Here is a 15,093-nt window from a genome sequence, read left to right as displayed (position 1 = left end):
TGATGAATGACTGAATCAGTTATTGAAATTTCCAAGTTTTTCACATTTATTGCTAATAGAAAATTCCCACTCAGAGAAAACAATACAAATCTTCTTGGAAACAACAACACTTTCTTCCTCCACGAGAGTCCAGTAAGTTAATTAAATGCTGAAGATCTTTATAATTCCCATAGAATGTTCCATGTAGTCATTTTCATTAAAATTACAAATTACTGGTAATTTTCCATTGTTTTCTTTGCAGAAACAGTTCTGAATCTCAAAACATGGACCACAATAGCCACTTCCTTGCACAGGTACTAAAAAAAAAAGAAGATTTTACTTTAAGGATATCACTTATTGTAAGAGTCATCTGGGCTTGCTTCATAAACTCATTTTCAGCATAAAGTCACTCCACTCCAACAAAGATCAAGAGATCATTGACTGGTTAATTTAGATCTGAAAATGTTGACAAATTGGGCGCATATCAGTTTTTGGTATATACTGCCCCCTTACGGTTAAAAGCTCTAATAGACATCTGCTTGCAGCAAACATTGTTTTTAGAATTGTGCTTATCTAAAGGTCTTGTTTTATGTCAGGCATCTACATGTATTGGCTGCAACACATGTAAGTGTTTTTATTATTCTTATCAATATATAATAAAGTATAGTTTAGCTTGGTTCAGAACAACATTTATTATGTTTCAGCAGGTCCAGTTGTTGGTAGCAATGGCTTTGAACATGTTTGTGAGTCTACAGGAGGAGGTTATCTCAGCTCAGATGATGTAAAAAATCTATCTATCTATCTATCTATCTATCTATCTATCTATCTATCTATCTATCTATCTATCTATCTATCTATCTATCTATCTATCTATCTATCTATCTATCTATCTATCTATCTGTCTGTCTGTCTGTCTGTCTGTCTGTCTGTATTCATTCATCAATCCACCAACCCACCATCCATCCATCCAGTTCATACAGTTTCAAGTGTCGATCAAGTGCACAAATACTTTTTGAGGCGTATGTTGGGACCACAGTTACTGTTGGTTGCTCATAAGCCCTTACATAAAACATATCTCAAAAATAATTTTCTATAATGTAATATTACATTAATATTACATCTCTTGTGAGACAGGAAGATGATGAGCTGTGTCTACATTGTGCTTCCTCAATCAACCCAATATGCCATGCAGAAGAGACACTTGTAACAAAGCACTGTTGCTCATCAGCAAACAAATCCACGGCAAGACCTTCACAAGACCCATCCTTCAAACAGAAGGCGAAGTCTAACTGTAATTGTCAAAATGAGGTAAAATTTTTAGTTACAGATGGTTTTAAGATGAAAGAAATGTGGCCAGAAAAACAGTGAATATCAGTTTGTTCTTTGTCATTGGCAGACTGATGCACAAACACATAATGGGAATACTGACAATTCCCGATTGACTCAGGATGCTGGGACACAAACGGCAGCTGTTCCAGCATTGTCTTGCCAGGATGTCTCAGTTCAGTGTTCGCTTATTCATGCAGACCATCACAGCAGTTCCAGTTCCCAGTTTGTGACTGATCAGAAAACTAGCGTCCCTGCCACTAGGAGGCAGTCTTTTCATTTCAATGGATTGCTCACTCCAACAACAGGCAGTTCTCAAAAAGATGGTTGCACAAGAGAAGGGAAGATACCGTTGGGGGCATCAGCAAAAAAAGAACAGGCACAGAGACTTCCAAAATCACAAATAGACTTCTATTTCCACAAACCTCAAAGTCAGGCTAGCATGAAAATACCTCCAACACCAATTTTGGGCAAAACAATCATCAAAGCATCAGGTATAACTAACCTAAATGAAACCTTACTGAAGAAATTTTACACATGTTTCAGACCAACTCTTATATGGATCATCTCGAAGTAATGATTCACCCAAAAAATACAACTCCAATCTGGTCGCATTGAATCACTTCACTATACCTACATTTTTTCAAAATTATTTTTGCGTGGCTCGTTATACCTATCACGGCAGTGTTCTGGTAAAATGAACACTAGAGGTGCTACAACAACAAATCCTTTCACGCAAATCACAAGTAAAGTGGCAGGTTATCGGTTCATAAACACTCACTTTTCACCATGTTCCTCACACAATGCTATCTTATGTTTAGTGCCACTTACAGTGCATGACTTTTGATGTGATACATAACATTTTATTAAAAAACAACTACATGTACAAGCTTGTTCAAGCATGATCAAGTTTAATTTGGTTTTCACTAGTGGTAATGTTTATTTCTGATATCTGTAATACGATTGTAACTAATTCAAAGATATTTTTTATTACTTTCAAATTTATTGATACCCCAAATCCATTTTGAAATATCCATCATGTAAATACATTTACATATATCCGAAACAGTATTTTCATCAGTTGTAATTCAATTACTGATATCAGGAATGGATATTTGCACTAGTCAATGTAATTATTGATATAAAAAATTATAATTTTCACTAGTAAAAAGTGCATTGCTGATATGTGAAATTGGAATTTCAACTAATAAGAATTATAGATATCTGTAATTATGTTTTGAATGGGAGTGAATGGCAGGTCATTGTGAAATTCTACTAGTGAAAACAAGCATTTCACTAGTAGTAATTCCATTGCTGATATCAAGAATTAGTGTTTTTACTAGTTTTCTTTTAACATTTGGAGCTGTATGAGATAATTTTAAGTTTTGGGTGATGTCAAGTTTTTATATAGTTTTTAAAGTTTGAATCTTCTAGTTTCAGGTCAGAAATAGTACATTTTTACTTCCTCTGTTTACTCCAGAACTAAAAGAAGAGCAGCAGTTGGAAAGCAGAATGAAAATAGAGAGGTGTGGGGGCCCACAGTTAGAAAGTGTGACGCAAAACTCTGTCAAGGACGTCAGGCGTGCAGAAGAACCTGTGAAAGAGAAGAACTTCCCGGCAGAGCGAGGTGCAAATTGGGTCTCTGAGGAGACCAAGAAACTACAAGAAATTGCAGACATTTTGCTAATGCTGAAGCAAAGAAAAATAAGTTCAGGAAATTATACCAACTGTGAGTTCTAGAAGTAAATGTTGTTACATTGTTGCAATATGTTCTCTATGGATGAGGGGTTGAAAATTGAATCTAAAAATACCATCAACATAATACAAATAACATCAGATAGTTATATATCTTTATTTTTATTATCTCCAAGTACATTTTCAAGTTTTCAAAGTTCAAATATTCAGTTTTATAGAATATAAATCTAGCAAAACATTTACAGCAACATTAATCAAATACTGTACAACACAACATAAGTCCTCACTAGTTTCCATCAATTGCAGAAACACTGCTTTTTGATTTTTTGAAATACAAAAACAAAAATACATCCATACACTAAAAACGTTAGATGTGTTCATTGGTTATAACACAACATGATGTCCATGATGGAGCACCGTCCATGCACAATCAAAAATGTAAATGCATCTTGTACACATGAAACTGGTCAATAAACCTCTAAATTGCATTATAGACTGATTCACTGATTCACTTTTCAAATGTATTTTCTCTGAAACAATTTTTTTTTATGTTAGATATGTGGTTCACTGTCTTTAAAATCTGAACTAATTGCAAACTTGATCAAACTACATTGTGTCCAATTAATTTGTGCTTCAATCTAACAAATTAAAATGTATATCCAATGCAAAATGTCAAATTACACATAATAATGTAACCCAACAAAACACACAATACACAAGGCTGTCCACAACAAAGATGTGCACAATTATGCTAACCTTTAAACAAGAACTTGAGTCAATAAGTTATTGGTTGGTTTTACAGTAATCATCAACTTGGTTTCGATAAAGTTACAGCCACAACATAGAGATTTCCGGGTCAGTTTGACACATGTTGATGTGAAGCCGTTTGTCTATTTGAATACTTACATAGTAGCACAAAAATAACATTGGATACTTCGGTACTTGTAAAAACAGTAATCCTACACTGCTGGACCAGAGCAAGGCAAAGGCCTTTGTACACTAGGCTATAAGGAAGACAAAATAAAATTATAAATAAATAAATAAATATAAAAGCAAACTTGGAAATGAGTCCAAAACATAATGAAAAAAAAACAAAAAAAACAGAAGAAGTATAAAAATATTTTAAGGCCACAGTACACTATCACAGGAGACTGCCGAAAGCTACATAACACTTTTTAGTGTCAATGACAGTGTTAGGTGTAATGTGATTACAAAGTAATTAGTTAATGTAATATAATTACATTTTTTTCCAGAAAGTAGTGAAATGCATTACATTTTAAATTCTTGAATTCAGATTGCAGTTAGTGACTTTCAATTAATTTAATTACTTTTAAGTACTGAACATTTCAAAAATATTATAATATGTGTAAAACACATTTAAAACATGAATTATGTTCATATGACATCTGTTTGCGTTTCTGTGACAGCTGAAGGGCATGTAACAAGTCAGTGTAATGAGTATATTACTTGCTTGGGAGAATAAACAAGGAAGAAATATAAACATTATTTTGAGTTAAAAAAAAAAAAACACTTTCTGTAATGAGTAATCTAATTAAAAGTTTAGAGAAGTAATTGGTCATTTGTAGTGTATTACTTTATTAAGTAACTGACCCAACACAGCCAATGATCTCTAATTATGAAGGTCCTACTTTTAATGAAGTTTTATTCTCAAATGACTACATAAACTACTTCAAAAACCAGACATTCAAAGGCAGATTGCATATTACAAACAATGTGGTATGCTACACGTTTTATAAGCCTCACTGTATATTTAAAAATTTTTAGATAGGAGGCCACATGGACATAAATAATGACATTTATACACCGTAGCTTATTGTATTTAATTGATATTAAGGGGATCGCATCATGTTAAGCATGTTAATGTAATTGATTTGGATTAGTTTATATACAGTAACATCAATTTAAACTGTACTGCTTTAGATATAAAATTTGCATTATTCACATTGTAGACATTAAAATAAACAAAAACACACTTCTGCATACAACTTACTTTTTGTACTGCAAACATTTCACGTAAATAAGGATATTGTTCTGACAGTGGTGTAACGTGCCAGTAGATCTGCTAACTGCAACACAAAAACATACTGACGACATTATAAAAGCTGACTTGGCACTGCGTGTTCTTGTTTGTGTGTGCTCTGCGACCCTGTTGTTTCAATTGTGGTGCATCTCTCTAAATGAGAGGGGCTCATCCTGACCAGTACAGTGGGCTAACCCGACAATCACATCAGGGTTAAATGAGCTGAACATTTATACCTCATCATACCCTTTTACCAAATCAGATGATTCATAAGAGTTATTCGACATCTGATGCATCGTTGTCAGATAAGTGGTAATTTGACCCTTTGACCCTGATGTATTCCACCTGCCGATCCTCGTCAGAATCTGAGATACCGCATGAACACAGCTGGTTTTCGAACAACGACTCGATCTCTTCTAGTCGCCGGCCTTTAGTCTCAGGGAGACAGCCATAAATGAAAAAGAAACCAATCAGAGCCAGACTGGAGTAGAGGAAGAATGCACCTGGAGAAAAACAGAGAAATGCTGTTTAAAAATACTGCAAAAGCTTTGAAGTTACAAAAATGTTTACTACAATAACCAAGTCACCATAAAATGGCATTTCGCAACCAGTGTTGGATAAGTTACTCAAAGAAGTAATCCACTAAAAATTATGAATTAACTGTCTAAAATTGTACTCAGATTACTTTACAAATTACTCCATTTAAAGAGTAATCACATTACTGATTATTTTACTATTAAGTTTCTTTCTAAACCCTTTTCACAGAAAAGCGTTCTGCTCAAATTCTAAATAAAGTTTCGATATAATGCAAACAGATGTAACTGTCAAGTAATGCACTTAAAGTAATTAAATTCATTGAAAGTCAGTAATGTGATTACAAGAATTTAAAATGTAATCACTTGTGTGAACAGTGTTGGGTGTATTCTGATTACAAAATAATTATTTCCTGTTATGTAATTACTTTAGTAGTCAGAAAGTAATTACATTAAAGGAAATAATTCTTTTGTAATCAGAATACACCCAACACTGTTCACACAAGTTTCAGAGGTAAAGTAGGTTATTACATTTTGATTTTTTCTTTTCTTTTGAAACACACATACTGATAAATTGTGCACAACAAGACTAGGAACGTTTACTTGTTCCTGTAAATAGGGTCAATTTTGGATTTCATTTAGCCTTTAAGGGTAAACTAACACTGAGTCATGGATATACAGTATAATTAGTTCTAAAATGCCTTTATGCATAGTACATGCTTGAAGTTGAGAGATCAAACAGAGTGTTGATGCTGGCATGGCATAAAGGTCATGCTCATTACTGCTGTTGATGCAATAATGAATGTATTACCATAGTAAGTGAAGTACTGGGCCATGTGGAGGAACGTTAGAGAAACAACCACATTGAAGGTCCAGTTCACCCCAGATGAACATGCATTGCCTGTGCTTCTGGCCCAAAGAGGGTAGATTTCAGAATTAACTGTCCATGGCATCGGCCCCATTCCTGTCAGGGGGCATAAAAAGGGCATTCTGTAAGATAATTGATCCCCACTTGTCATATGAATGAATGCATTACAGGTACAGTCCCCCCAAAGCAACCTCTGGTTAAGTGAATTATAATATGAATATCAATCTTAATAGGAATCAAGCCAGCAGACCTTTCAGACTGGTTACCAGCCCAGAGCCTTAACCAGAACATCACACACAGGGACATTTATTTTTTTGTAATTTAGCACGTATTGCTAAATGAAAAATGTACCTTACTAAGCCCCAGTTCAGTTAAAATAAGTAAAAAAGAAAAGGAAAGAAAAAATTACATAAATATGATAGCTAGAATTACACTTTGTAATTCTTTTCATTCTTTACCTAATATTTTCTTGCCATAAGTCTAAACTACATAGTTTTATCAGTCATGAGGCTATAACTGCAGTTACAAAAAACAATGTTGATCTTACCTGGGGCAAAACATGCAAGATAGAGCACTAGTCCCAGGAGCACAACCCATGAGTAAGAGGTTGGGCAGAAGTTATAAGCCCATATACTGCTATCAGCCACATGTGAGGAATTAGAGCACCTGTTGGGAGTAGATTCAGACATAGAATATCTGTGGGAGAATTTGATGAAAACATCCTCATGGAATATACAAGTGATGGTGTAGAAATAATTAGTACTGCAAAAAGTGCTGCAGGTTTACATCAAATGTAATGTCATAATGTGAAAATAAGCTAACAGAGAAAAATAGATGATATAACATAATGCATAATACAGGGATATAAATAAAAGGCAGGAAATATAAGTAAATAAATGGACATGAAATATTGATTTACATTTAAATTATTACATTTTATAAAAAAAAGGGAGCCCACAAGAATATGAAATGAAACTAGCACTGCTATGTAGGAAATCAGTTGCCTGGGACAGCAGTCAATTGTACAGTCTAGTGGTCATTATACAGTATTTGTCAGGAAGGAAGTTTTTTCAGCACCAATGCAACAAGATGTTTCATGTTTCACATAAAGTACACACTCCATATTTGATGCATCTTATTGATCATTCTTGTGTGGCAACAAATACTGATGGTAAATGTTATTCTGTAAGCCTGTCACCTCATATAAACTAGATAAATGAGTCTTATTTTCTGGTAAGCTTTATTCTTCATCAATTGGACAAAAAATACATTCAATCTAAACTGTACAGTCACCAATTTGCTTGATTCTTGCAATGCTTCTTAAATTGACACACCCCCATCTCAGAAAATTAGCACTCCAAGACAATCTCAATGCATTTACAACTACGTGGTGGTGTTCATGTCCACTAATCTCATAAATATGATAATTCTGATGTGTCTTGAATGCTTTATTAAAGAGATAGTTCACTCAAACATTTGAATTCTCTCTTAATTTTCTCACCCTTATCCCATCCCAGACATATGTATGACTTTCTTTGTTCTGCAGAACACACAATTATTTTTTGAACGTAACATTGGTCCTTTCGATGTAAGCGAATGATGCCCAGACATTTAAAGAACCGAAAAGCAAAATAAGGGTGCATAAATTTAATCCATTTGACTCCAGTGGTTTAATCAATGTCTTCTGAAGAAATCCTAAAAAATAGCTTAAATAACTACCGCCCTGTTTCCAAGCTGCCACTTCTATCGAAATTGTTAGAGAAAGTGGTGTTATCCCAATTACTTCCATTCTTAAAGTCAACAGACATTTTTGAACCTCCACAATCAGGTTTTACAGGTTTATCATAGCACAGAATCAGCTTTGCTGAAAGTGTTTACTGAGATACTGTCTACAGTTGACTCTGGGAAAAATGCTGTATTAATTCTATTAGACCTTACTGCTGCTTTTGATACAGTGGATCATAGCTTTCACCTCGTGAGGTTGGAACATTGGGCTGGTATAAAGAGCAAAGCACTACAGTGGTTTAAATCGTATCTCACAGATAGGGGTTTTTATGTCACTATGGATAGTTTCTCTTCATCTGTAGCTCCTATTCTCTGTGGGGTCCCACAGGGATCCATTCTGGGGCCAGTTCATTTTAATTTGTATATGCTTCCTCTTGGAAATATTATTAGGAAACATAATAACTTGTTTCATCTTTACGCTGATGACACACAGCTGACATTGAAGACATAAAAAGTGGTTATCGAATAACTTTCTCCAGTTAAACAATGATAAGACTGAAATGATTATTTTTGCTCTGCTGAATCTAGAAGCATTCTTGCTAATAAGCTTGGCCAATACTTCCCCAATGTTAACTTGCATGTGAGGAATCTTGGTGTCATTATAGATTCTGACTTGCGCTTAGTCAGACAGATAAATTCAGTAGTGAAAAATAGTTTTTATCAATTACAAATGATTGATAAATTTAAATCAGCTTTATCTTTTCAAGACCTGGAGACTGTTATACATGCCTTTATCACCTCTCGATTGGATTATTGCAATTCCCTTTATTTTGGTCTTGCTCAAGCCTCTCTTTTCTGTCTTAAATTGGTTCAAAATGCTGCAGCCAGATTTTTGACATATTTGGTAATATTACCCCAATCCTGGCCTCTCTGTACTGGCTTCCTGGTTTTTCAGGATATAATTTAAAATACTGTTGTTTGTTTTTAAAGCTCTTAATGACCAGGCCCTTTATACATTGGGGATTTAATACAGCCATATTTACCTTCTAGTTCTTTAAGATCTGCTGACAAACCACTATTGCATATTCCCTGGTCATGCTTTATACGTATGGGTGATAGAGACTTTGCAGTTGCTGCTCCTAGGCTATGGAATTAGCTACCAATTGACATTAAACAAGCTTCATCACTGTCTATTTTTAAAAGCAGACTTAAAATGCACTTGTGTTCTCTAGCATTTGGCAGTATCAATTGAGATAGTCTTGTCACATTTTATTGTATATATATATATATATATATATATATATATATATATATATATATATATATATATTTTTTTTTTTTTACTGTATTGTACATTTTTCTGTTCAGCACTTTTGAGTGTGCTTTAGAAATACATTTTATTTACTTACTTAAAATCCAGGTGTTTTTGGGTGAAAACAGACCAAAATATAGCGCCATCTAGCGCTCTGCACATGTGTCAAGCACTAGGAAGAGTAATCGAGCTAGAAATCATGATTGTGCCTAGAGACTGCAATGGCAACATGTACAGTGAAAAAGGATTTATACTTTGGTTTATTCTCACTCTAAACAAACTGGATCTCGTCAGAAGACATTGATTAAACCACTGAAGTCATATGAATTACTTTAATGTTGACTTCATCTCCGTTTTGGAGCTCCAAAGTTCTGGTCTCCATTCACTTGCATTGTATGGACCTACCGAGCTGAAATATTCTGAGCGAATGATGAGCACCGCCAATCAAACAAGTTGCAATTTAGCTTTTGTAATTTTGATGTTTAAGTAAATTTTAATTCAGATACTTTAATACTTTTACTTCAGTAGTTTTCTCATGAGCTACTTTAATTTTTACTTGAGTCAGTTTTCATAAAGGTATCTTTACTTTTCTTAAGAATGATGAATGGATACTATATAAAACACTGCTACAGACTGATCTCACTGAACTGATCTCAAATCAGTTTCTGCTTTCTGAAATGAGAAACTCTGCCCCCAGTGGCAAAAGTGGTAACTGTTGAGTGTATCGGCATGTGTGAGCTCCATTTTCAGTATTAAATGTCCACGGAGGGGCGCCAAAAGCGAGTTGCGAAATGTATTGTTTTTGCTTTCATACAGTAAAAAGTAATGCTTGTTTTATAAACTGTACCACCAACCCAAACATAAACCTAACCATCAGTGGAGTAAAAATGTAATGTTAGAGGGAAAAATGCAACCTCTGAATCATGCTTGTCACTGATTATGTGATTACTTACTGGTTTCAAGACGGGATCTGAACCTGTGACTCCCACACTGCTTAAGCGACTCACTTCCAGTCGTGCAAAGGAAGGTAAACAAACATACTGGAGCAGATGCAAAAACGTCTGATAGGAGATGCTGCTTGTCTTGAGTTAGCATAACGTGGCCGATCCTAGGTTACTGGAAGTCTCGGAAACAACATACCGACTTTCTGTGTGGTCATGTTGACACCTCGCGTGTTTGTTCTTAACGAAACCGTAGGATGTTTCTGTAATATGGGCCATGGGCATATATAGATTTTCCTTGTGGTAAGTTTTGACAGGGAACTTTGTACTGTAAAACTAATAACTATGCATAATATGCCCAAAAACACACACTCTCAGTCTCAGCATCATTGATGACTCACCTGCCCCATGCTGCTCTCTCAGTGGAGGCTGGATTGACTGGTACACAGGAGGAGGCAAATACAGCAGTGATGTTCTCCTCATAACAAAAACCACAGCCAGGGTCCAACATACAGGGCTCACATGACCTAAAACACAAGGCAAGATAGCCTCTAAGAACAAGAGCCAAAACAAAGTCACACTTGGTCTGAATTTTAAATGTTACTCTGATGCCATATTCAGCTATTATCAGAGGATATCATACTTTACCCAAGCAAGGTTTTTCAGTAACTATAGTATTCAGCCACTTCATTTTACTACACCAGTATACTCAGGTTTATTGATCATAACAGAGGTCATTTTCAAATAGAAGATTTAAAGGTACAGTAGCAAACACAGCCTGTATAATTGCAAGGGTCAGAGAGAATGTGAAAAATGGTCATGAAAAACAAAAAAAGATAATGATATTGAAAGTAATTCCTTCACCGAAAATGGAGACTTTTGAAAATGCTCTCCATAATTATAAACTTTGGAATACAATGACATTAGGAAACTGAAAACTGAGCTTTTAAACAATTCATGTGGACTTGGCCTTATATTCCTTTAAAAGTTTACAAGAACCAAAAATAACAGAAGTTAATACATAGGTTCTCTTACGAGAGGTTCTCTCGTATTGCGTAAGCTAGCTTACGCTACGGGAAAGATTAATCTTTTCTGAGATATTGAAGCCAAAAAATTATCCTTAATTTTGTATCCATTGTCAACGCAGTGCGGCAGCTGCAGACCTTGAGCGGACTAGCTAGCGAGCTCATTGGTTGCTCTGCGGCAACTGCTGCAGCCTATAGACGAGCTTGGGCGAACTCGCATCCAATGAGAGGCGTCCGCGTGCTCACTGCATCAAAGCCCGCCAAAAAGGGCGTGACTAGAGTGCATATAAGCGTAGTTCGTAGGCTGGAACCCTGATTTTCATCTCTTCAGCGAAGCTCTTCGCATCACTGAACCGGAAGCCGCGTCGCCGTTCGAGGGGCATCAAGCAAGCGTGGACAGCGCTCGAAGAAGCCGGCCGGCTTCGCCACCTTCAGCCGCCCTGCGAGCTACGCCATCCGGCGACGTATCCTTTTTAAAAGCAAGCTAGTTCTTAAAGAACTTCACAAAAGAGTACGAGCGTCTTTTTTAAGATGCCTCGCTCCACTTGCACCTCATGCCGCGCTCCTCTCAGCACTGGAGACCACCACATCATCTGCGCTCTCTGCCTGGGACTGGGGCATGCAGAGCTCGCCCTCGCCGAAGGCGGATGCGATCTCTGCGAGGAGCTGCCGATGTCGACCCTGCGGGCTCAACCCGAAGCACTCAGGACCGAAGCCGCCGCGCGGCCTTCCGTTCAGCCGCGCAGAAAAAAACGCCGCTCTCAAAGGCTGCCGGAAACAGTGGTAGAAGCGATTGCCTCGCCGGAGCCCATCCCTCGAAAGCATCGCCTTCACCCTCCCCGCCCACCCGGACGCCAGCGAGTTGCAGCCGAGCGGCTGCTCTGCTGCCATCTCGGACGAAGAAGCGGAGGATAAGGGCTGTTCCATCATGGCTTCGGACAGCGAGGAGTGGTCAGGCTCACACGCCTCCTCCTCGGCCCAGGAATCCAGCAGGACCCGCACCGAGTCGAAGGGGAACTAACACGCCTCCTCACACAGGCCGCCGACCGCCTCGGGCTCGAGTGGTCACCGCCCTTGAGCAGGCACCCAACAGACTTGATGGCTGCTTTCTACAGAGCCGCCGCCGAGCAGCACTCACTACCCGGGCCGCTCCCTTCCTGCCGGAACTCCACGCCGAGCTTTCCAAATCATGGAACGCGCCTTTCTCAGCCAGGGTCCGATCCCACGTCATCGGTGGACGGCGCCACTGAGAAGGGCTACGCTTCCATCCCTCCGGTCGAGGATGCGGTAGCAGCACACCTTTGCCCGCCCTCCGCGAGATGGCGGTCTAAACCAGTGCTCCCGTCTAAGACCTGCAGAACAACTTCCGCCTGTGTTGGCCGCGCCTATTCCGCCGCCGGCCAAGCTGCATCTGCTCTGCACTCTATGGCCGTCCTACAGATCCTCCAAGCGGACCTTCTGCGGGAGTGGGATGAGGAAAGCAGGCATCCAGAGGCGGTTGCAGACATACGGAGTGCTACGGACCTCACCCTCCGCGCTACCAAAGCTGCAGCCCAAGCTATAGGGAAGTGCATGGCCGCGCTGACTGTGACCGAGAGACATCTGTGGCTAACGCAACGCACCGCTCTCTCCATCCGGTCTCTTCGGCTCCGCGGTGAGTGGTATCATTGACCGGTTTTTCAGAGGTCCAAAAAGCCACACAAGCCATGAATCTCTTTCTGCCTCGTCGCGCTAGCTCCTCTGCAGGCCGCCCACGTGAGCCTCCTGCACGAGCCTCTTCACAGCGCCCAGCTCAACAAAGTCAGACTTCTCAGCATTGACAGGGCGGCCGCCCTCGATCGCGCTCAGACAGCCGCCGCAGACCGCCGCCCCCCCGCGGGCCTCGGACTAGAATTGCGCTGAAACCTGAACAACCGAAGTCCTCCTAGCTTTGTTGACAAAACGACGGATCAGTCCCGCTGCGGCCGGACCACTGTCAAAGCTTCGCCCCCTGTCAGTCCCCTTCCTTCAGGCTACTACAGTGGTAGATTCAGCAGCCAACAAGCCGGTATTAATGCCCGCTTGCCTGCGCTCAAACGCCGTTTTCACGGCAACCCAAATAAATCTGGTAAAGAGCAAGCATGCCATATGTGTAGAAAATGTGCCCACAACCCAGTGTTCACCTCTACACACAAGCATTACACATCCCGTGTCCATACCAGAGAGCAAACATGTCTTATGTGTAGAAAATGTGCCCACAATCCAGTGTTCACCCCTACACACAAGCATTACACATCCTGTGGCCCTATCACGGCACACTCACATAAAGCGGTTACGAACCGCTCGAGTGTTAGGGTTAATAAACGCACCCACCGAATCCGTGCGCGCGCCAATTCTCTGGCCGTTCTGTCACACGACCAGCCTTATGTGTAGAAAATGTGCCCACAATCCAGTGTTCACCTCTACACACAAGCATTACACGTTCCGTGTCCCCATCAGAGCACACTCAAAAGCGGTTACGAACCACTCGAGTGTTAGAGTCAATAAATGCGCTCACGAATACGTGCGCGCGCCCATTCTCTGCCCACTCTGTCACACGGCCAGCAAACACTTCTCTGTATGTAAGTCCCGTGCCCGTGACTATGCTTGCGTATCACGTAACTCTTTCCCCATTCACCTCAATCGGGAAGTCACTCACAGAACAGCCTGTCCATGCTGTCTGCGAGCAATCCAGCATAAGCACAGTAAGCGCGCTCACACATTCTGTTCAGCGTGCTGTGTGCGGCAATCAGAGCGATTTGGCCACTCACCCTCTAACATTACGCTTCAAAGCGTGGGAAGATATTCCAGGGATATCTTAATGGGTGTTAAGCACAATAAAACAGGGCTATTTGCTACAGTTCGATCGCCTTCCTCCTCGCTTCAGAGCACGGCTCGAAACTACTGTGAACACGGAAGCAGCGTGCATGCTTCGTTCAGCAATAGCAAACCTTCTGTGCAAAAGGGCCATAGAGAGAGTGCCGCCTCCCCTGAGCGAGTTGGGGTTTTACAGCCGTTATTTTCTTGTCCCCAAGAAAGACGGCGGCCTCAGACCAATATTAGATCTCAGGGTTTTGAACAAAGCGCTTGCAAAAAGACCGTTCAAAATGCTTACAACCAGCAAACTCCTCGCGCATGATGCGCCAGGGGACTGGTTTATTTCTCTCGATCTGAAAGATGCATACTTTCAGATTCAGATAAATCCCCGTCACAGGCCATTCTTGAGATTCGCCCGACGGCCAGGTTTATCAATACACCGTCCTTCCGTTCGGCCTGTCCTTAGCACCCGTACTTTCACGAGTGCATGTGGCGCTCGCACCCCTGCGGAGTCAGGGTTTGCGAATTCTGAACTATTTGGACGATTGGCTGATTTTGGCACAATCACATATGGAGCTTCTGTCTCACAGGACAGTTCTCCTCAGTCATCTGAACAGTTTGGGCCTTGCAGTCAATTGGACCAAGAGCTCACTACAGCCCAGTCAGACAATTTCCTTCCTTGGAATAGAACTAGACTCAGTGGCAATGACGGCTCGCTTATCTACACAGCGCAGCGCTGTGTGCAGCGACTAGCAGCGTCATTTCAGATGAACAGCCTCACACCTCTGAAGAAGTTTCAGAGAGTGCTAGGCT

The 15,093-nt window shown here is 39.7% G+C and overlaps 2 protein-coding genes across 2 annotated transcripts in view; one reads left to right on the top strand and one right to left on the bottom strand.

Annotated features, from left to right (window-relative positions):
* Positions 1-261: 261 nt before the first annotated feature.
* On the top strand, positions 262-3,170 carry LOC127638673 (uncharacterized). The gene is made up of 6 exons (XM_052120294.1): positions 262-293; positions 576-603; positions 687-760; positions 1,114-1,287; positions 1,376-1,799; positions 2,786-3,170. Exons 1-6 carry the CDS (start codon positions 264-266, stop codon positions 3,043-3,045), a joined length of 990 nt encoding a protein of 329 aa, XP_051976254.1. The 5' UTR covers positions 262-263; the 3' UTR covers positions 3,046-3,170.
* A 5-nt stretch (positions 3,171-3,175) lies between these two features.
* The window catches only part of LOC127638671 (proton myo-inositol cotransporter), a 126,438-nt gene continuing 114,520 nt past the window's right edge, over positions 3,176-15,093 (bottom strand). Inside the window, exons 7-10 of the mRNA XM_052120291.1 lie at positions 10,822-10,947; positions 6,990-7,108; positions 6,386-6,538; positions 3,176-5,544 (exon numbers count right to left, since the gene is read on the bottom strand). Coding sequence (XP_051976251.1) covers positions 5,318-5,544; positions 6,386-6,538; positions 6,990-7,108; positions 10,822-10,947 — 625 coding nt within the window. The 3' untranslated portion in view covers positions 3,176-5,317. The remainder of the gene's footprint in view (positions 5,545-6,385; positions 6,539-6,989; positions 7,109-10,821; positions 10,948-15,093) is intronic.

This window comes from Xyrauchen texanus, chromosome 47 (assembly GCF_025860055.1).
Source record: "Xyrauchen texanus isolate HMW12.3.18 chromosome 47, RBS_HiC_50CHRs, whole genome shotgun sequence".
Classification (NCBI taxonomy): domain Eukaryota; kingdom Metazoa; phylum Chordata; class Actinopteri; order Cypriniformes; family Catostomidae; genus Xyrauchen; species Xyrauchen texanus.
This window is presented reverse-complemented; position numbering and strand designations above follow the sequence as displayed.

Bases quoted from the DNA above. Each gene is read 5' to 3' on its own strand.
- LOC127638673 (XM_052120294.1), top strand. From the start codon at position 264: ATGGACCACAATAGCCACTTCCTTGCACAG. The intron at 294-575 runs GTACTAAAAAAA...GTTTTATGTCAG, and splicing joins ATAGCCACTTCCTTGCACAG to GCATCTACATGTATTGGCTG. The intron at 761-1,113 runs GTAAAAAATCTA...CTTGTGAGACAG, and splicing joins GTTATCTCAGCTCAGATGAT to GAAGATGATGAGCTGTGTCT.